The sequence below is a fragment of the Nycticebus coucang genome, chromosome 17 (genome assembly GCF_027406575.1).
Source record: "Nycticebus coucang isolate mNycCou1 chromosome 17, mNycCou1.pri, whole genome shotgun sequence".
NCBI lineage: Eukaryota > Metazoa > Chordata > Mammalia > Primates > Lorisidae > Nycticebus > Nycticebus coucang.
Genome location: NC_069796.1, coordinates 89,565,322 through 89,588,717, shown reverse-complemented (window position 1 = coordinate 89,588,717; position 23,396 = coordinate 89,565,322). Strand labels below are relative to the sequence as shown.

General features: G+C 45.5%; 1 protein-coding gene across 7 annotated transcripts in view; it reads right to left on the bottom strand.

Annotated features, from left to right (window-relative positions):
* Positions 1 to 23,396, bottom strand: part of SLC2A9 (solute carrier family 2 member 9) — a 180,648-nt gene that overhangs the window by 69,515 nt on the left and 87,737 nt on the right. For all 7 annotated transcript variants that reach the window (XM_053566685.1, XM_053566682.1, XM_053566686.1 and 4 more), the window contains one exon: positions 2,605 to 2,737. In XM_053566685.1, the coding sequence (XP_053422660.1) occupies positions 2,605 to 2,737 (133 nt within the window). The remainder of the gene's footprint in view (positions 1 to 2,604; positions 2,738 to 23,396) is intronic.

The window sequence follows — 23,396 nt, the reverse complement described above, 5'->3', positions numbered from 1 at the left end:
CCCCAGAGATGAACCGTTCATGGGTGTGTCTTCCCGTCTCCCTCAGCTAGACCCTCTCTCCTAGGGTCGGGAGCACCATCTCCTCCCGCTGTCTTTCCCCATTGCCTAGCAGAAAGCGCAGCACAGTAAAATACTGAAGGTGTGGGGTGAAATGAACGCTTTAATTAGCGCAGATGCAAATTTCAACAAACTATTTCAGCCTAAGGCCCATAACTTTGTCCTTTTTATTCTTGAGATACTTTACTCAAGCATCCCATGCACTCAATACTAATTTGGAACTAGCAGATGAACGACTACAGGTCCACTTGAGGGAAAATCATAATTAAATTCAAGAAGGAGGGGACGGGGGCCTAGAGTGCTGGGTAAGGTATGTGGCACTGCTCCTGGATGAAGCACTCGGACTTTTCCTAACCAACAAAGCTATGTAACCTAATTGTATGTACCTTATATTAATCTGAAATTTAAAAATCATATATATATTTATTTTGCTGATAGAAAAAAAACTTTGTTCTTTTTATAAAGTACATACGTAATATTGATCATGTTTGCAACTGTACTTCTTAACTCCCTCTTATGCTGTGAAATGAAACGTTCAGCCCTTCTCCGCCGTCTGGCACTTATGTGCACTATCCCTTCCCACTGCACCTGACCAAAGCATGTCACAAAAGCTTGTCTGGAGGACCAGCTAGGTGGGGTGAGGGGTACACTCCCCGACCAGAGAGACAGAAATGGAGGGACAAGCTTCTCCCCATAATCCACAACCTGGCTTGTTCTGAGCCTCCACCATCTGACAACCATCTGTGTTAGGTAATTGCCCCAGAAAAGCCCCTTCCTGCTTTCAACAGACCAAGACCAGCTGTCCAACTCTTAAAGTTACAGCTCCTTTCCAAGCACAGGGAGTTGCCTACTAGACATCTCCTTATCTCCCAGTCCAAATCTCCCTGTCCCAATTATCCACTGAAAATTTCAAACTTAGGACCTGCCCCTAACGGCTCTTCCCGCCAGAGCAGTAACTCCTTATTGGCTATTCTACCGTCCCATCACCATCCTGAGACTTCCCCTAACTGAACCTATATAAAGGTGCGCGCCTCTCTCTCTCTCTCTCTCTCCCTCTCTCTCTCTCTATTTTCTCTCTTCTTTTCTCTCCTCCTTTGTGCTGCTCTGCAGCATCCCTCCCTCGCCAATGACCTTTTGTACAAGCCTTGGTGGTCTGTGAGGTCTCTGTAGGGCGAGTGTCGCCCTTTCAATCTGAACCTGGCTTTTGGACAGCTAGTCTCCCGAGTGGCTGTCGGGGACATCACCTAAAACACTACCACTCTTTTCCTCTCCTGGTGTCCCTCTGAGTGTGAGGGCAGTGGGAGGGAAATCACCCTTGGCTTCTAATCCTGCTGTGACTTTCTGGCTTGAAATGGGGGCAGAATCTTCCCAATCTTATTAATCAGGAGCCCATGTGGGCTTCTGGAGAAGGTCCCACCACCACGCTGAGACACCATAGCTTCCATCATAGTTTCAAAGGCCTCTATAAGCCACATCTCACCTTTGGGCAAGGGAATTCCTCCCTGTCAGCCTCAACATCTTCATTGGCAAAATGCAGATGCTGATGACATTCTCTGACTCCACTTTACAAATACAGGCAATCATTAATATTTCATTATGTCATTTGTTAATTCAGGAAATAGTTTGAATTTCAAAAGATAAATATTCTCATTTTTCTCTCTTCGTCAATGGCATTTAAATGAGAGGATAGAATATGAATAAGAAAATGGATAGAGTCTTCAGTGAAAATGATAGCAGATGATACTATGGACCTTAGCTAGACCATCTAATTGGATGCTCACAATCCCGTGTTGGAAGGGTGTCACTTCATCTTATAGACACAGGTTCTGAGGTTCAGCAAGGCTGAAAGAATTGCTTAAGGTCAGCAGCCGAGCTGGGATGTACAGGCAGCGGGTTACCACACTTAACCAAAGGCTGTCAGCTGTGTCTTGTTTCATGAACGACAGGAATGCAGCTGTTGGTGGGATGGTATATCTAGACAAAATGACTGCCTTTCTGGAGCTCAGTAGAAGACTTATTCTGAAAGCTGGGCTTTGAATCTGACTCAGCACTGCTGCCCACCTGTCAGGGCATTTAAGGACAGCCCCTAAGGCGACTCCAGCCCCATTGTGAGCCTCGCTTTCCTCTCCAAAAAATGGTACACGCCTTCCTCCCTTGTCGAAGCACAGGCTGGCCCTCGTTCCACACTTGCATCTTTTCTTTTCCTTGCAGGTAAATGTTAGGACAGGAAGAGAATAAAGGGCGAGGCTGCCATGCACCCACCCCTCCTAGGAACCGGCCTTTGCTTCATCTCTGTGGTTGCAGCCAAGAAGAGGCGGTTGTGGAAAGACACTGTCCAGTAGGGGTCCTGTCTGTCCTGCTTCTCCAGACTGCCCAGGCGGCCCCGTGGCCCCTCTCTGCTCCCCCTGTAGATGAAATGAGGAGGATCTCTTGCCACTAGCACAGAGCCTGCGAGGAGACACAGTCAGCCCTGGTCCCAGCGCGTGCCACCTTGCCGTGCTGACCCGTGGAGGGGCTGGAGCTGTGTGGGAAAGGGTCAGGCCCCACCTTTGACGGCTCCGGCCTCGTCATGCTTCTCAAAGAGCAGGTAGCGTGGGCTGTCAGGGAGAAAGGGCAGGCTCACCAGCTGTACGAAGGCAGGGACGGTGATCACGCCAAACAGGTATGGCCAGGTGCTCTCCTGCGAGGGGAAGAAGATGAATCTGAATGCAGGTGGCCTCTGTCACTACGCTGGACCTGGGTGACTGTGCTGTGCGGCTCAGGCCCTGCCAGCTATTTCCCTGCCCAGTGTGGTCCTCTTGAACAAAGGCTGGGAGGTAAGTGAACAGGCTAGACGCTGGCCCCCTGTGCATGGCCTTTCCCCCACCCTGAAGCCAGTGACTCCTCAGAGACCCCTAGGAGAGAGGGGCCTGGGGCTGGCTCTGAAAAGCAGTGGCTCAAGCAGCCAAGGCCACCACCCTGGGCACCTTCTCTTCACCCCCACAGCCACCTCCCATGCTGCTGTGAGAATGGAGCCTGCACACAGCGGGGGCACAGAGGCAGTGCCGGTGCTATCATCAGACACATCTGAGGCCCACAGTGCCTGGCCGGCCAGCCCCCATGGGAGAAAGGAAGGCCAGGGGCACAGGTCGCCTCTTGGGCAGGGAGGACTTCTCATTTTCCAGCCTGCTGTGAAGGCCAACGGGGCCCTGCACTATTCAAGAGGCATCCAGGCCACTCCAAGCAGTGACCTTTGCCAGCTCAAATGCAGCGTGGAGCCTGACACGTGCCCATCAGGGCAGTGTTCCTCCTTCCTCATCTGCTTGTTTCTTAACCAGGTTTACACGTAAGATCTCACTCTGCCACTGAAGGAAGAGGCAGTTCTGAGGGCATGGTGAAGGGCCGCAGCAGGAGAATGGAGGATGAAATGCTGAGGACACGTATGATCACAGTGACTTGACCAAACACCAAGCCCAGGATCCCAGAACCTGAATTCTTCTCTGGGAGGCCTGAAAGATGTGCTTTTATGGCCAAGGAGGAGCAGAGAGGCCATCAGACTGGGACGGGGCCAGGAGAGTTGAGACTGACCTCCTTGCCCTGCCTCGGCCAAAGCATCCTCAGAGGCCCTCAGTGCTCCTGGGCGCTTGGTCCAGAGAGGAGGCAGGACACAGCACTTGGCATTAGTTGTGTGTTACCACACCTAAGGGCTTTCTTATCCATCAGTCACTTTTATAAAGATGCGTAGCAAAGTATCTCAAGAATGGAAGAACAAGTATCCAATGTACTCAGCCCTACTATGAAACTAATTTATAAGTTTCATATGAAAGCTATAACCCAATTATAACCTAAGAATATGGGGAAAGGGAGAGGAGGGGAGGGAGAAGAATGGGCGGAGGGAGGGTACTTGGTGGGACCACACACCTACAGTGCATCTTATAAGGGTACGTGTGAAACTTAGTAAATGTAGAATATAAACGTCTTAACACAACAACTTAAGAAAATGCCAGGAAGGCTATGCTAACCAGTGTGATGAAAATATGTCAAATTGTCTATAAAACCAGTGCATGGTGCCCCATGATTGCATTAATGTACACAGCTATGATTTAATTTTTTTAAAAAAAGAGCCCTTTGTCTCTGCAGAGGGGATTCTCTGCCTTTTTCAGGAACTGTTCAGAAAAGAAGGCCTTTTTATACACTGAGTATTACTTGCCTGACACAGAACCACAGTGAGTCTGTGTGGGTCTGATGGGAGACCACTGTGTTTGGCAACACCCATGAGTTTCCGACTCTGGGACTCAGATCATCAGAGTCTGTCTACCTGCTATTTCCCTCAGGAGGAAAGGGAGGATAGCCTGCTGAGATGATTGTCAAGTGTCAAGCCCCTGTCAGGCATGGTGAACGGGCCTTTGAAATAACTATTAACTTGCTCTTTAATCTACAAGGTTTCTATTTTTAAAAGACTTGAGGTCCCATTTCCCCCAAGCTACACATAACTTTAGTCCTTTCCATTAATAACTCCCTGGGCCATGATGAGATGGCAAAAAACCTTTTCGAGTTGAAATCAGTAATCTTACTGGAGGCCTGGAGCTCTGTCTCCCTACCCCACTCAAAGCTCAGCCACACCTTGCTGCTAAGAGAGCTGGAGCAGCCAGCAGGGCAGGCGGCCCAAGTGTGGGTATGGGTGCCAGGGCATTGGGTCTGACCTCTCTCTGTGCTGCTGGCTCCCTGTGTAGTTTGGGGCCTGATAATTAAGTGAGTCGACGAGCCACACTCTCCCTAGCAGGACAACAGGGGAAATAAACCCCACACTGCAGATGGTGCTGAGGATGACATAAGTCCCAAGCAAAGCACTCAGCCCACAGCACATTTCCTTGCAACACCCCCTCACCCCACCCCATGGCTCCCATTGTTACTGTTTCCCATAACCCAAGCACCCGCCATAAACCTGGGCTTTAACACCTGGGTGGTGTTAAGTCTACCCAGATTAGGAAGAAAGGGAGAACTTTGCTTTCCACTGCTCTGGGCACATAAAGAGAATTTGCCTTCACACTCCTAGCCTTTGCTCCTAACTCCCATGACGGAGTGTCCCTTGGTCATTGGGTGGCAGCCACTGGATCCACACTAACTTGCAAGGTGAGCTAATCTAACACAGGCTTGTGAGTCAGGGCCAGAGGCTTGTTCTGCTCCTTTTCCTGGACCAAGGTGGGCAGCAGCCCCAGGTGTGGGGGTATCTATAGACTCTAAGACCCAAATGTTCCCCTGGGGGGGACACTGCAGGGGTAAGAGCAGGCCCTCACATGAGCCCTCATGGGTAAAAGACGTGTGCCTGACTCTGCTCCCTGTCTCAGAGACTCCAAATGTGAGTCAGTACTAGCCTTTCATCCGGTGAGATGTCCTCTAAGGGTTCTGACTCAGATCTGAGGTAGGGCTGGAGCCCCTGGAGTTCCTTAAGTAACTCAGGCCACCCTGACATAGAGTCACCGCCTGCTACAAACCACTTCTCTGAGGGTAGGGAGAGCTTTGCTACCAGAGGCATTCAAGTAGAAGTCTGGTGCTGTGGCCAGGCGCGGTGACTGACCCCTGTAATCCCAGCACTTGGGAGGCTGAGACAGGTAGATTGCCTGAGCTCACAGGTTTAAAACCAGCCTGAGCCAGAGTGAGACCACGTCTCTAAAAAAAAAAAATAGCCGGGCATTGTGGTAGGCACCTGTACTCCCAGCTACTTGGGAGACTTAGGCAAGAGAATCGCTTGAACCCAAGAGTTTGAGGTTGCTGTGAGCTATGATACCACTACACTCTACTGAGGGTGACAAAGTGACAGGGTGATAAAAAAAAAAAGAAGGAGAAGTTGGGTGCCATTTGAACCTCAGCCCCTCATTTATCATATGAATGTCACAAGCTTTTCTTAGAGTGTTTTCCAGATCTGGCTTTTATTTTTTTTTTAATTAAATCATAGCTGTGTACATTAATGTATTTATGGGGTACAGTGTGCTGGTTTTATATACAATTTGAAATACTTACACCAAGCTGGTTAATATAAACTTCACTGCACTTTCTTAATTATTGTGTTAAGACATTTATACGCTACACTTAATAGATTAGACGTGTACCCTTGTAAAATGCACCATAGGTGTGGTCCCACCAATTACCCTCCCTCCTCCTCCCCCTTCATTTTGGGCTGGATTATAGTTGGATTATAGCTTTCATATGGAAGTGTGGGTGCTTACATATTGGTTTCCTAGTAGAGCTTAGTATATTGGATACTTTTCCTTCCATTCTTGAGATACTTTACTAAGAAGAATATGTTCCAGCTCCATCCATGCAAACATAAAAAAGGTAAAGTCTCCATCTTTTTTAAGGCTGTGTAATATTCCGTGGTGTACATATACCACAATTTATTAATCCATTCATGGGTTGATGGGCACTTGGGCTTATTCATGACTTAGCAATTATGAATTGGGCTGCAATAAACATTCAGATCATTCTAAAATCCATTTATTTTGAAGTTTCCTGGGTCCCTTCTATGTATTGGATTTTTTTTAAAAGTAAAGTTCCTAATAAGTAAGGCAGATGGTCCATCCTTATTTATCTTGTCAGACTCCCAAACATGGTGGTACAGGAATTACAGAAGCATGAACCCCAAGGGCTCGAGAACAGGAGAAACATCAGCAGTGGCAAGAGGTTTCCAGTCTGGAATTGGAGGATGAGCAGAAACAAAGTATTCATCTGGGCCTCTGAAGTGAGGACACTTGCCCCAGAGACTCCTGGTGGCTCAGCACCAGCAAAGGCAGAGATGGCGTGAAAGACCCTATGTCCTCACTGAGAACCAGAAGATCCTTCTGATAATCCGTGAAACCACCAGGCATGGACTTAACCAGGAACAGCAGCAAAACAAGAGACTGAAAACAGAAAAATAAGCTTCAGAGGCCTCAGCCACCTGCAGTGCGTCTGCTCCCAGCCTAGCTGCCTCCTGTCCCACTTAGAGAACCCAACCCCCCAGAGGATAGGCACCCACACCCTGACACGGGGCCCCCTCTCAGCACCCTGAGGGAAGCCCTGTCTCTCCCCAGAGCTCTTGCTCAGCTTCTCCTTTTTTTTTTTTTTTGAGACAGAGCCTCAAGCTCTGGGTAGAGTGCTGGGTAGAGTGCCCTGGCATCACAGCTCACAGCAACCTCCAACTCCTGGGCTCAAGAGATTCTCCTGCCTCTGCCTCCCAGGTACCTGGGACCACAGGTGCCCACCGCAATGCCTGGCTATTTTTTGGTTGCAGCCGTCATTGTTGTTTGGTGGGTCGGGGCTGAATTCAAACCCGCCGGCTCAGGTGTATGTGGCTGGTGCCTTAGCCACTTGAGCCACAGGTGCTGAGCCTCAGCTTCTTTTTAAACACAAGTTTTGGCACCAGACAAAGTTGAAAAAGTCTCCAACATGAAGGAGAAAGACTAAAAGAAACCAACAAAAAGATAAAGCAACTTGCAGCAGAGAGACCATGAAACAGCAGGATGGAATGCAGCGAAGGAAGCCCTGCCTGCCGCCTTTGAAGGTGCAGGTGTAGACGCTGTGTCTGGAAGACGAGAACGGGATGCCGTGAAAAAGCAGCAGAGAGGGGAAAAAGCCCTTGGAATGAAAAATATGGTAACAATAATGAAAAATGAAGTAGATGAGTTGGGAGATTCATTTGAGAAAATCTCCCCTAAAGAACAAAATGATAGGGAGAGAAAAAGAGAAGGAAAATCAAAATCAGAAACAGATTTCAGATTTCAGAAATCTGAATGCAAGGAGTTTCAGAGAGAGAGATAATGGGAAAATGAGAAGGGAAAGAAACTTATCAAATGAGTGACATAATGAATGTTCTAGAATGAAAGAAAATGAGTCTACAGATTGATCAGGTTCTGCTGAGAACACTGCACAATGAAAAGAAAAAAAAACAAGACTTACATCAAGGATGAAATAAAAAAGATTGTAAAACTTTCCAAAGAGGAACAATAGTTCACATACAGAGGAAGGAGAAATAAATCTTGGACTCTCTGTGATCCTGAGAAAGCAGCAGGCAGCTGCAGGACTCCCTCTCCAAAGACCAGGACAAACTCTACACTGAGCTGAAATAACCTTGAAAAGCAAAAGATAAAAACGACTCTGTAACAATAATAACAATACCCTGGTTTCTAACATCTGTAGCCACAACTATGTAGCTGATACTGAACTGAAGAAAAAAGGGTATAAAAGTTTGAGAAGAAACTGTTCTCAGGAACTCAGCATTTGACACCTTGAGGCACCTGAGTTTTTGCCTGCAATTAAAGATTTCTTCCCTTTATATTGTTGGTGTACGTGTCTGTCAGGTATTTTTGTTTGTTTGTTTTGAGACAGAGTCTCACTATATTGCCCTCAGTAGAGTGCTGTGGCATCAAAGCTCACAACAACCTCAGACTCTTGGGCTTAAGCCATTCTCTTGCCTCAGCCTCCCAAGTAGCTGGGACTATAGGCTCCCGCCACAACACCTGGCTATTTTTTGGTTGTAATTGTCATTGTTGTTTGGCAGGCCCAGGCTGGGCTTGAATCTGCCAGCTCCTGTATATGTGGCTGGCACCCTCGCCCCTGAGCTACAGGCGCCAAGCCAAGTGTCTGTCAGTTTCAATCCACCATTTTCCTGCAACATTTCTGGTTCCCTGACCAAGAAGATGAGCAGGAGGAATGGAACCAAGAGACTCTAGGGGCTTCCCCAGGCTGGGGGTAGGACCTCTTGGGGGTACTCCCCAGTGCCCTGACTGACGCTGGTCCCTAACAGCACTCCTGTGCAGATTACACAGGGGTGGGGAGCCTCAGCAGAGTGGCGGGGAGGTCACATGATGGTCCTCTGCGGTGGCAGCTCACCAAAAGAGAAACGAACGTATGGGGGTAAGACTTAGGTAAGACTGGATTTAAAAAGGTTATAATACTAGCAAAGCCCACTCCAGATAGTGGAAGAGAAACTTGATCACCTCCTTGAGGTGGGAGCCTCAGTACAAAGGGACAGGAAAAGGAATTGACCTCCATGAGGCAGGGGGCCTCAGTTAGAGAGGCAAAAAGGAGCAGGAGGAAGGATTGACCTCCACAGGGCAGAGGGCCTCAGCAGAATGGAAGGGATCGGGAGGAATTGTTTAGCCTCCACGAATAAGTGGTGTGTGAAAGAGTGAGTGACTGTTTTCATAGCTCCACGACTGGTCACAGTTACAGAGCTCAATTGGGCCCTAACCTGGGGTTCCATGGAGACATCATAAGGTATAACAGTGACTTGCTGCACAGTGGCAGCCCGGCCTGGGGTTTATATGGGTGCACCTCAGCTGAGATGCTCCTTAAAGCATCACAAGAGGTGCAGCCAGGTGGGCATCTGAGAGATCTTTAAACACCCCCCACTTTGCTTATCTGTGCTGCAGGGATGGGTCCTGCACCATCTGAGGAATTCCCCTAGAGTTAATGGTTCAGAATTTTTTTAAAAAGGCTTTGTAATTGGCTTGTCAAAGATTAAATAACAGTAAGTAGCTGGATTCATCTCTTGGTTCTCTATTCTGTTCCAGACATCTACTTCTCTGTTTTTGTGCCAGTACCATGCTGTTTTGATCACTATCGATTTGTAGTATAGTCTGAGGTCTGGTAGTGTGATTCCTCCTGCTTTGTTTTTATTTCTGAGTAATGTCTTGGCTATTCGAGGTTTTTTTCTGATTCCATATAAAACGAAGTATTCTTTTTTCAAGATGTTTAAAGTGTGACACTAATTTATGGCTTTCCCATGAAAGCTATAACCCAGTTACAACCTAAGAATAGAGGGAAGGAGGAAAGGGAGGGGAGCGAGAGGGGAGGTGGGCAGAGGGAGGGGGATTGGTGGGATTACACCTGTGGTGCTTAGTAAATGTAGAATGTAAATGTCTTAGCACAATAACTAAGAAAATGCCAGGAAGGCTATGTTACCCAGAGTGATGAAAATATGTCAAGTGGTCTACGAAACTAGTGTATGTGCCCCATGATCACATTAATGTACACAGCTATGATTTAATAAAAAAAAAAAGGCTTTGTAGGGGTCTATGGAGTTATTATGACCTCTAAAAGCTCTTTGCAAGCTAGAATGGCCATCTTTTGGAGCAGGCTGTCTACTGGAAGGGAGTTTAGATATAAGTCTAGTAAAGTAGATATGGAGAGTAGTGACTGGTAAGCCTGGACACCCTGATCAGTTCCCAGACAGAGACACTTGGCTGACCCTAATGTTAGAGCCACCCCTATGGCTAAGAGGACAGGTGGCAATTGCTTTGGTAACTAAAACAGAAGAATAAAAGGTTAAAAGACCTGGTGACCAACTAAAAGGCCAAGTACTAGTAGCTCCTAATCCAGAGGACCCACCTGAAATACAAAATATAGCCATGATAACATTTACTGACAAGAGAACTGTTGATCTCAGGGTTCCTACACCACGTCTATTCACTATCACTATGCCCCAGGAAGAAGAATGGAGATTATTCATGAGTCCAGAACAAGAAAACTTAGAGTCAGAGTTAATTGCTAAGTATGGGCAGAAAACAACCCCCCAGGACTGACCATAAATCAGGAACCTGCATATGTGGAACTAAAGACAGGGGCACCACCTGTCAGACAAAGGCAGCATCCAACGCCAAGGGCGGCCCTGGAGGGAATGTAGGCCCCTTTAAACAGGCTGAGGTCTTATGGAATTATCCACCCTGCCAGTCACAATGGAACACTCTCTTTTGCCAGTACCAAAGCCAGGACCTCAGAGTATCACCCTGTGTAGGACTTAAGACTAGTTAATCAAGCTACTGTAACTTTGCACCCCACAATGCAAACCCGTACACTCTCCTTAGCTTGGTATCAGCAGAGGTTGCTTGGTTCACTCATTTAGATTTGGAAGATGCCTTCTTTACTGAGTGGCTCCAAGAAATCAGAAGCTGTTTGCCTTCCAGTGGGAAGACTCTCAAAACGGAGCTGTTCAACAACATACCTGGACTCTGTTGCCACAAGGGTTCAAAAACTTCCCTACAATCCTTGGGGACATACCGACCAGGGACCTGTCAACCTGTCCTGCACAACAGCCACAGTGCACCTGACTGCAATATGTGGATGACTTACTATTAGGCCATGAGACTAGGAAAGGATGTGCTTAAGGAACTGATATGTTGTTAAAACATTTAGAGAACTGTGGATATAAAATTTCCAGAAAGAAGGCACAGTCATGCCAACAAGAAGTACAATATCTGGGATTCACCATAGCAGAAGGCCAGAGGAACTCGGGTCTGGAGAGAAAGCAGGTGATTTGTAACCTGCCTGTTCCCAAGACCAGGTGGCAGTTGAAAGAATTTTTAGGGGCATTTGGCTTTTGTCACCTCTGGATCCTGAATTTCGCTGTGCTTACTAAGCCTTGTATGAAGCCACAAAGTGGGGTGAAAAGGAGCCCCTAGTGTAGGAGGTCCCTCAGGAAAAAGCATTCTGAGCCACTAAAGAAAAGCTGATGACAGCTCTGGCCCTTGGCCTCCTGGATTTAACTAAGCCTTTTCCTTTGTATGTATCAGAGAAAGAAAAGATGACAATGAGAGTTTTAACACAGACCCTGGGGTCATGGGAGCGCCCTGTTGAATACTTGTCTAAACAATTAGATGGAGTTTAGCGGCTGGCTGCCCTGTCTAAGAGCTCTAGCAGCAACAGCTCTACTTGTACAAGAAGCTGATGAACTATCTTTAAGACAAAACCTGATTGGACTTTATTTGTGGATGGCAGCAGTTTTATAAATGCCTTTGGTCAATGAATGGCAGGGCATGCAGTAGTTATGGACAGTGAAGTGATAGAAGCTCAAGGACTTCCACCTGGGACATCTGTCCACAAAGGCAGAAATTATAGCACTCACTGGGGCTCTGGAATGAAGTAAATAGAAGACAATCCACATTTATACTGATTCAAAGTATGTCTTTTTAACCCTGCATGTACATGGTGCACTATATAGAGAAAAGGGACTATGAAACTCAACTGGAAAACAAATTAAATATCACCAAGAGACCTTAAACTTATTGGAAGCTGTGTAGAAACCTAGCAAGTTGGCAGTGATGCATTGCAAAGGGCATCAAAAGGGGCAAGGATATGTTATTTTAGGGAATACTAAAGTTGATGCTGAGGGCGGCGCCTGTGGCTCAAGGAGCAGGGCGCTGGTCCCATATACTGGAGGTGGTGGGTTCAAATCTGACCCGGTCAAAAACTGCAAAAAAAAAGTTGATGCTAAAGAACCCCAGGTAGCAGCAAACCAATGTCTATTTGCAGCCCTACTACTTTGGGTCCCAAATGTAACACTAATTAATATATAGTAAAAATGAATTGGAGTGGCAGCACTGCCCGTAGCTCAGTGGGTAGGGCGCTGGCCATATACACCAATGCCAGCAGTTTCGAACCTGGCCCTAGCCAGCTAAAATCAACAATGACAACTGCAACAAAAAAATAGCCAGCGTTGTGGCAGGCACCTGTAGTTCCAGCTACTTGGGAGGCCGAGGCAAGAAAATCACTTAAGCCCAAGAGTTTGAGGTTTCTGTGAGTTGTGATGCCATGGCACTCTACCAACGTCAACATAGTGAGACTCTGCCTCAAAAAAAAAAAAAAAAAAAAAGAACTGAGTGGTTAGCATAAGAGCAAGCATTTGCTATAGATGATGGTTGGATGTGTTTACCAGATGAAAAATTAGTTGTGCCAGAATTATTGGGAACTACTGTAGTGCAGGCTATGCGTGAATCCACCCATCTAGGAAACTCCACTCTGGAACAACTACTAGGAAAGTATTTCTCTATAAAACATCTGGCAAGCCTGGCCAAAACATTAAGTCAAAGATGTGTCATTATAGCCAATTTAATGCCAAACAAGGCCCTAGTTTGCCACCAGGCACTCAAAGTTTAAGAACTATACCCTTTGAAAACATTCAAGTGGACTTTACCGAAATGCCTCCAAACAGAGGAAATAAGTATCTGCTTGTATTTGTATGTACTTACTCCAGTGGGTTGAAGCTTTTCCTTCAAGTGAAAAAGCCAAAGAAGTCACATGTTTTCTGCCTCTGTACATAGGCTCTGAAAATGGACCTGCTTTTATGGCTCCATCTCTGAAGTAGAAGGTAAAATAAAACCCCCAGACTAACTAGAAATAGAAAAGTAAAATCTCTAGTAACCTCAATCAGAAATGATAACAACAGATGCCACAGAGATACAAGAGATTATCTCTGAATACTACAAGAAACTCTATGCCCAGAAATTTGACAATGTGGAGGAAAGGGATCAATATTTGGAATCACACCCTCTCCCTAGACTTAGCCAGGAAGAAATAGAGCTCCTGAACAGACCAATTTCAAGGACTGAGATCAAAGAAATGATAAAAAAATTTCCCAACAAAAAAATGCTCTAGTATGGATGGCTTCACACCAGAATTCTATCAAACCTTCAAAGAAGATCTTATTCTCATACTGCAGAAATTATTCCAAAAAATGGAGGAGGAAGGAACCTTCCGAACATGTTCTATGAAGCAAATGTCACCTGGATACCAAAACCAGGAAAAGACCCACTAAAAAGGAGAACTTCAGATCAATTTCACTAATGAATATAGATACAAAAATTCTCAACAAAGTCCTACCAAATAGACTACAGCTTATCATAGAAAAGTCATACATCATATCAAGTAGGTCTCATCCCAGAGATGCAAGGCTGGTTTAAAATACACATAAATACGCATAAATGTAATTCACCATATCAACAGAAGCAAAAACAAAGACCATATGATCCTCTCAATAGATACAGAAAAAATATTCAATAAAACCAGCATCCTTTTCTAATTAGAACACTGAAGAGTATAGGCATAGGTGACACATTTCTTAAGCTGATTGAAGCTATGTGTGACAAAGCCATAGCTAATATTTTGCTGAATGGAGTAAAACTAGAACCAGACAAGGTTGTCCTTTATCACCACTACTAGTCAACACAGTGCTGGAAGTTCTAGCCAATGTAATCAGGAAAGAAAAGAACATAAAGGGCATCCAAATGGGAGCAGAGGTCAAATTCTCCCTCTTTGCTGACGATATGATCTTATACCTAGAGATCCCAAAGATTCAAACCCAAGACTCCTGGAAGTCATCAAAAACTACAGTAACATCTCAGGACATAAAATCAGTGTCCACAAAGCAGTAGCCTTTGTATATACCGGTAACAGCCAAGATGAGAAGCTAATCAAGGACACAATTCCCTTCACAGTAGCTTCAAAAAAAAAGAAGAAGAAGAAGAAGAAATACCTAGGAATATACATAACAAAGGAGGTGAAGGCTCTCTACAAAGAAAATTATGAAACCATGAGAAAAGAAATAGCAGAGGATATTGACAAATGGAAGAACATACCATGCTCATGACCGGCAAGGATCAACATTGTGATAATGTCTATACTACGCAAAACAATCTACATATTCAATCCAATCCCCATTAAAATATAATAATCATACTTTCAAGATCTGGAAAAAAATAATTCTTCGTTTTGTATGGAACTAGAAGAAACCCCCTATAGCCAAGGCAGTTCTTAGTAATAAAAACAAAGCCAGGGGTATCACCTTACCAGACTCTCAGCTATACTGCGAGGCCACAGTGATCAAAACGCCATGGTATTGAAAGGATCAAACTAACTCCATTTTGTTAAAACTAACTCCATTTTGTCTCACAGCCTTCACTGACCCCACTTTGCCCCACAGCCTTCAATTTGCAGCTGCATACCAAAGGTGATAGGCAACCTGCTTCCTCCCCAACCCCCGGCTCCAGTATGTCTGCCCCGAGCGACATACTGATGAAAAATTGGTTGTGCCAGAATTATTGGGAACTACTGTAGTGCAGGCTATGCATGAATCCACCCATCTAGGACACTCCACTCTTGACCCCAGTAGTAGTAAATCCTTCCCCAGGCTAATCAGCCCACATCAAACATTGTCCAGTTCCCTAAACCCCTATCCCCCTTCCCTTTTTCCTTTCTGTATCCTTAAAACTGCTCTTCCCTCTGCAGTCGGGGCTTCTCTGCTCTCCTGCTGCGTCAGGAATGGAGAAGCCCAGGCCTGAGCTTGTGAATAAACTACCTCTTGCTTTTGCACTGGGCTTGGTCTTCGGGTGATTTATGAGGGGTACCCCGCGACCTGGGCACAATAGCATGAGCACAAAAATAGAAACATTCACCAGCCCCATATGCTGGAGGTGGTGGGTTCAAACCCAGCCCCAGCCAAAAACTGCAAAAAAAATAGAGAAGTTGACATTTGGAACCAAATAGAAAACCATGAGATGAAACTAACCTCTTACAGCCACCTGATCTTTGATAAACCAAACAAGAACATACACCAATAAATGGTGCTGGGAGAACTGGATAACCACAAGGAAAAGTCTGAAACTGGACCTGCCCCCTCTCATCACTTATAAAAATTGATTCAAGATGGATAAAAGATTTAAACCTAAGGCATGAAATAATAAAAATCCTAGAAGAAAGTGTGGGGAAAATACTTGAAGATATTGGCCTGGGGAAAGGTTTTATGAAGAAGATTTCCATGGAAAATGCAATAACAGAAACAAACAAATGGGACTTTTGTCAATCAAACTGAAAAGCTTCTGTACAGCTAGGAAAACAACCAAAGCAAACAGACGACCTTCAGAATGGGAAAATATATTTGCATATTAATACCCTGTTTCCCAAAAAATAAGACAGTGTCTTATTTCAAGGTGTGCTCCAAACATGCGCTAGGTCGTATTTTCAGGGGATGTCTTATCTTTCCTGTACGTAGGTCTTATTTTCGGAGGATGTCTTATTTTCGGGGAAACAGGGTAGAGAACTCAAATTAATCAACAACAAAAAGACCCAACAATCCCATATATCACTGGGCAAGAGACATGAATAGAACCTTCTCTAAAGAACACAGACAAATAGCTAGCAAACATATGTAAAAATGCTCATTATCCCTAATCATTAGAGAAATGCAAATCAAAACTACCCTGAGAAATCACCAAACCCCAGTGAGAATACCCACATCCCAAAGACTCAAAACTGCAGATGCTGGTGTGGATGTGGAGAGAAGGGAACACTTTTACACTGCTGGTGGGACTGCAAACTAATACAGCCTTTTTGGAAGGAAGTATGGAGAACCCTCAAAGAACTCCGGCTAGACCTCCCATTTGATCCTGGAATCCCATTATTAAGCATCTACCCAGAAGAAAAAAATATCACTTTATCATAAGGACATTTGCACTAAACTGTTTATTGTAGCTCAATTTACAATCACCAAAATGTGGAAACAGCCTAAACGCCCACCAACCCAGGAATGGATTAATAATCTGTGATATATATGTGAATACTATTCAGCCACTAAAAAAGATAGAGATTTTACATCTTTTTGTATTAATCTGGATGGAGGTGGAACACATTCTTCTTAGTAAAGCATTGCAAGAATGGAGAAGCAAGAATTCAATGTACTCTATTCCAATTCGAAGGCAGTAGATGAGCTTATAACAAGGTGGGGGGAGGGGGTAAGGGAATGAGCAAGTCAGGAGAGGGAAGGAGGAAGTGGGACGGGGGTCATGGTGTATGGCACACCTCTTGAGGCAGGACACAATTATAAGAGGGGCTTTACCTAACAAATGCAATCAGTGTAACCTAATTCTTTGTGCTGTCCATGAATCCCAAACAATAAGAAATAATAATAAAAATAATTTTAAAAAAGAGTCATCTTTACTTTCTGAAACAGCAGCCACTTTTCTTTCTGAATTGGCATTGCTCTGTCTGGCTCTTACAGTAACTGGACCTATTCTCAGCAAATGACTTTATTTAGCAAACTTCTCCATGTTGGAAATAACTGGAAACTGCATGCCGCCTATAGGCCACAAAGTTCAGGGAAAGTTGAAAAAACTTAAGAGAACCCAGGCTTTCCCATTAGCATTGTTTAAGTCAGATGTATTCCTATTAAAAGAACAGGGTACTCTCCTATTAAATACTATATCACAGGCCCACTCCCACTTTAAGAAATTTGCCAGGGACCCCAAGAGAACTGGGAGAAACAGAACTTACTAACTTACTAAGCAACTAATGTCACTGGAAAAAAAATGAAAAAAGATTTCAGAGGAGGCGAATGATAGCTGTCCTATTAGTTTATCTCCTCCAGTCCATCCTTATTCTCCAGGTAACCAGGTGTGGATTAAAGATTGGAGCCTGAGCCTGCTGAAATCATGGTGGAAAGGCCCCTACTTGGTGATCCTGTCCACACCAACAGCAGCGAAGGTGGAGGGCATTCCTGCCTGGATACATCACTCGCGTGTGAAACCAGCCAGTAACGGGGTGTGGATACTCCAAGACACCCAGAGCATCCCCATAGCCTTCCCCTGAGAAAACAGACTACAGCCCTGCCCCGGTCACATCCCGGGAGCTGACTGGTCTACCCACCACAGAAGCTGAAGGATGAGTAGCAGTGGCCTGGGACTGATTCTTTGCTTTGGACTTTTTCACCTTTCTTCTTTAATCTTAGGTGTAAGACGTGGTGAAAGGTGTAAAAAATGTATCCAAGAGGTAACCCAAAGTAGACAAACTGTTAAAACTGTGTTACTGGCTTACTCTTATTATGAGTGTACAGGAAAGCCTGAAGGAACTTGCATATATAACACCCAATATCAGGTGTGTGTGCCCCCTAGTGAGCCTGCTGTTTCCTACAATCCTCCGGAATCCCCAGAGCAGACTGAATTTACTATGGTATACTGATATCCCCAGAAATACAATAAGGTGCGTTATAACAGAAGGAATATTTAAGCAAGTATTACTAACCTTTGATGCATGCCAAGTTTTTAATAATGTAATGTTTGAGAGAGCATGCACAAATCCATCTTGGGAAACATAACTTACTAAAAGAGATAAGTACATATCCCATGCAGGATGTGTGTCCTGGCTTCGTATAGTCTGGGCCACATGGATTCATCCCAGTGACAGTGATCCAGCACATTTAATAAAAGGAGATGCTCCTTCCCCTTGCGCCCCCGGAAATTGTTACCCATTAAATGGTAAGCCTCCTTCCCCTGGTTGTAATGGGGGAAACTGTAATCCATTGATATTAAATATAACCAACCCTTCTGACCCCAGGTGGGCAAAAGGTGAAAGCCTTATGTTATGGGAGAGACCCTAGCATAGGTGTAACAATTAAAAGTAAAATAACCAATAAAAACTCAAAGCCTGTGTACCAGGCTTTCTATGATGAATTGCAACAACCTGCTACAGACCTTTCTCCTAAAACTGAAAACTTATTCCTCCACCTGTCAGAAAACATGGCTCAATCTTTAAGTAAAACATCAAGGATGAGCAGCCAATGGCCCTGGGAAGCCAGAGACGTCGCTCCCTCATATCCTACTCCTAATGTCACTCTCCGTAAGTGTGCAGTGGGAGTAGCTTCTGGACACTAAAGATGTCCATCATAGATCAATACTATTTAGCCAGAGAGGGAAACAACTGCCCCATCCTGGCAGGGAAGCTGTCATGTCCACGCCCAAAAATGTATAATGAAAGCACTAATGGTACTACCTGGTGGAGTAACGTCATAAATGAACTAAACCCCTGAGTAGATCCCCAAAGCTCAGAGCTGCTTGAGACCATCCAGGGATCAGCATTAACTGGGCAGCTCCACAGGTCTCTGCTAGATCTGTAGACACTGGGTCTACCTTAAGCTTCCCGATGGATGGTATAGGAGTTGTGGAATAGGCATGATCAAACCTTCCTTCTTCCTACTGCCTTTAGAAACAGCAGAACTGTCAATCCAGTTTATGCTTCTAAACCAAAAAGACAAAAGCATGATGTGATAATAGGAGATTGGAGTGCTAATGGCCTCCCCAGCGAATAATTCAGTATTATGGTCCAGCCACCTGGGTTGAGGATGGGCCATGGGGAGACAGAAGCCCAATATATATGTTAAATCAGATTATCCAATTACAAGCAGAAATAACAAATGAGACCAGTAAAGCCTTAACCCTATAGCCCATGAAGAAGCCCCAATGAGAAATGCTATTTATGAAAATCGATTGGCCCTAGACTACCTTCTAGCAGCTGAAGGAAGAGTGTGTGGAAAATTCAGTTTAACTAAGTGTTGCTCACAGATGGATGGTGAAGGACAAGTAATTGAAGATACGACTACAAGGACAACTAAAATAGCTCATGCACCTGTACAAGAGCAGAATGGGTTTAACCCAGAGTCTTTATTCAGTGTTCTAAACTAGGAGGATGATTTAAAACTATGATCATAAGTTTTCTTTTTATAGTCGGAAGATGTTTGCTTTTGCTTTGCTTATTACCCATCTTTGTTCAATTTCTCAGAGGCACAGTCTCTGCAATTGTGATAAAAGAGAAAAGAGGCAAAGTGTTCATGGCTCAGCAATATTATCAAGTAGCTATGAGCACCAATATCAATGAGATGAGACCGCACATCAATGGGGTCTCAAAGGGGGGAATAGGAAGGAGAGATAAATCTTATGCTTCTCAGGGATCCTGAGAAAGCAGCAGGCAGCTGCAGGACTCCTTCTCCAAAGATCAGGACAAACTCTACACTGAGCTGAAATAACCTTGAAAAGCAAAAGAAAAAAAAGACTCTATAACTAATAACAATACCCTGGTTTCTAACATCTGCAGCCATAACTATGTAGCTGATACTGAACTGAAAAAAATAAAAGGTATGAAAGTTTGGGAAAAAACTGTTCCCCAGAACTCGGCATTTTACACCTTGAGGTACCTGAGTTCTTGCAACAATTAAGGTATATATTTTTATATTTTTCCTCTATATTTTGATGTGTCTGTCAGTTTTAATTCCCCGTTTTCCTGCAACAATACAAGTCATGATAACAGAAATAAGAAAGGCATCAGAGTTCTCACCAGCAATGCCAGATGCTAGAGGATAGTGGAGGAATGCCTTCAAAATTCTGAGAAAAATGATATTCCTCCAAGAATTCCATATCTAGGCAAATTATCTATTGGGTTTGGTGTAGAATAGGGACATTTTCAGACATGAAAGATCTCCAAAGCTTTGTCCTGCCTGCATTTTTTCTTCTTAGGAAAATACTGAAGGAAACGATTCCGCAAAACAAGAAAATAAACCAAAAACACACAGGGTCCAGGAAACGGTGGCTCCTGCCCAGCAGAGAGATGGGAACGACCCAGGAAGACAGTTCTTTCTACACAGGACCAGAAAGAACCCCTTTAGACAGAAGCAACGGGCCAGAGAGCTGAGACACAAAAATAAAATGGATGAAGCATCTGTGAGGTACTTGAGCATCTGCATATTTATTACCAGGTGTTTAATACTGGAGCATCTGGGGGAAAATCAATTGTAGGGACATAGAACAGTAAATGAGAAAAGAACAAGAATGGACTTCGCAACTCCGAGAAAAGCAAAAGGTTGTATGACAAAGGAAAGTTAAAGTTATATAGTCATAATAATACCAGTGTTAAATGCAGAGCTAATGAAGGCTGTGCTGGGGGTGGGGAGAACCATGGTATGAGAATGCCCAGGCCTCGACCATCACAACTGGACATCAGTGGAGAATGTCTAAAGCAAATGAATCTGGAAGTAGTTTATAAACAATTATTTTAACATGGGGTGGGGAGGAGCATGAAATAACAGGTAAAGCAGCAGTGATAAAAGCCTCCAGGCAGTAAGCAGGATGCTCAAGGGGTACAACCACGACCCCTGTCTGTTACTCCAGGCCTTTCAGTAGCATCAGAGTTTTTTAACCATTTCCACGTTTTTCTATTCTTTTTTTTTTAGACAGAGTCTCCCTCTGTTGCCCAGGCGAGAGTACAGTGGTGTCATCACAGATCAGCAACCTCAAACTTCCAGGCTCCAGTGATCCTCCTGCCTCAGCCTCCCGGGTAGCTGGATCTACAGACACCTGCCACGACGCCCAGCTGGTTTTTTATCAACATACTAAAATGTGTCAGGGAAGTTTAACTATAAGTTCAAGTGCTGCATGAGATAAAAAGCACTGTGCTAGAGGCTAGAACAGATTAGAATTAAAGCTTGGGCCCCAATTGAGGAGCCTTGAATGTCAGACTCAGGAATTTGGGCTACATTTGATGACACAGGATCCATCATTCAGCACGATGACGGCCATTTTTTATAGAGTCCAGTGCCCTTTACATACAGTGTCTTTTTAAAGTCATTGCATTAATTCCACAGAGCATATGTTATCATCCACATTTTACAGAAACTGAGCTTCAGAAAATTGAAGTCACTTGTCCAAGTCCCACAGAGAGGTAGGATTCAAAGCCTCACCTTCCTGACTTCAAAGTCAGCGCATTTTCTACCATGCTCTGCCTCTCCTGCGAGGGGCTGGGCTGGAAAGATGGGCAGACCAGACTGGAGCGACAGGTACTGAAGGGTCAGGGAGCAGATGCGTGACCCTGCCAACCCGTCCACTTCACCTATTGCACTCGTAGTGAACCACTCTCTTTCTAAACATGTGGAGCTCTATCTCAGTCCTATTTCTGTACTAACGTTCTTCTGCCTGGGAAAGTGTTTCCTTCCCTCCCACTTGGCTAACTAACTGTCCCCTACCTCTCCATGCCCCTCCCCTGCTGTATGAGGACCCTCCCTGTGGCTCTTGGTCTGTGGGCCATGTTCTCCCACCCCATGGGCCTCAGCACTCCGTTCCCTGGAACATCTTCCCTCTGGCAGTGAGCTGCTGCAGGCAGGGACTTCTCCTGACTCTTCTCTGTGGGATTGGGTGCACATGGATGCTCCATAAATATTGGCTGGATAAATTGATCAGAAGGTTATGACTGTCAGTGGCAGAGATTACGGATGCACGGCACCTGCTGTGCTCCAGAGGAGAGGCGAGGACTGGCTGTGTGAGACAGAGACTTGGAAGGGAGTTAACAGGGCAGCAGGGTGAGGGGAAAAGCGAGGCCAGGCTCAGGTCACCTGCAGAGGAACTGCAGGGAGGAGCTGGGCGCCTTCCCCACGGGTCTGCCTGGGCCACTCCCATGCTTCACACAGGTCTCAGCCCTCGAGACTCCCCATATGTCCACCTCCCTGCGCCTCTCTGCTTTGCTCTATTTCAGTGAATTCAACAATACTTGATTTTATACACATATTTATCTACGATGTGTGTCCTCCACTAATACATATATTTATTTATCTATGATGTGTGTCCTCCACTAAAATGCAGGCTGATGAGGGCCAGGATCCTTGTACGTCTTTTTTGTTCACTTCTGGATAGTGTTAGCCACATAGTAGGCACTCAATCAATGCTGTCCAGTGGATACATTATAAACGGACAAACTGTTCAAACCATGGGCGTGGGTTCATAGCCGCTGCAGACACTAGAGGGCAGTGTCCCAACTTGGACAGGGCACCCTGACTGCCCCAAGACTGTCACTTGGAGTCAGCACAGGGGCCAGCCTGCCCCACCTGCCAGCTCCTGGGCCACACTGCTTTGGTTGTCAGCAGACAGGGTGACTATGAGCAAGGCTCTGGGCTGGACTGCTTCCTGGCTTGGGGACCCTACTGGAGGGTGGCCCTAAACAAGTTCTGCAGCCTCCTGGGGAACCCGATTTGCTCTTCTGTAAAGTCGCACCCTAAGGACTGCTGGGGGTCATGGGGACGACAGGAGACATGTGAGGAGCTCGGCACAATTCCTGACGTGTGACGGCCCCTCCAGAAGTGGAGGAGGGCTTTTACTGCCCATTAAAAGCATCTAGTATCTGTCTTCTAGGAAGTGGGCACAGCCACCAGGGTCACAAGAGGAAAGCTACATGTGCCTGTCATCACAGCAAGGAGGAAGCCCACACACATCCGGAGCCAGTGTGCTGGGGCCTCACACGTGAAGAACGCCTCAGGCTCAGGTCATGTTCCAAAATCCTCACCGGGCAGCTCTGGGCAAGGTTTCCCACTCAGAGCCTCTGTTTTCTAACCTGTAAAACTGCGATGCTAATGGCTCCTACTTCCCAGGTTGAGGAGATTAGGTGAGACATGGTGAATAAAACCCACTGTTGACACAGGCAAGCGCTTTGCAAATTTTATCCTCTCTCTCTGACTGCTTCATCTTCCCCTCAGCTGCGTGGACAAACATCTCCAATCTGGGGCTCAGAGGGACGGACTGACATGTGCAAGACAGGCACACCCCAGCTCAGGGGGGCTGGAGCGGGTCACAGCCTCGTGGAGCCTCTGCCGCTCACCTGTAATGCAGACACACCTGCCCCAGGTGGTACAGTTGGAATAGTTCACTCAGGGTGTCCAACTCCACCGCTGGGAAACCATGGGGCTCAGGGTTTCCTTGCAAGGGAGGCAGCCGCTGTGTGGGGCAGTCAGCAGAGCTGGGCTT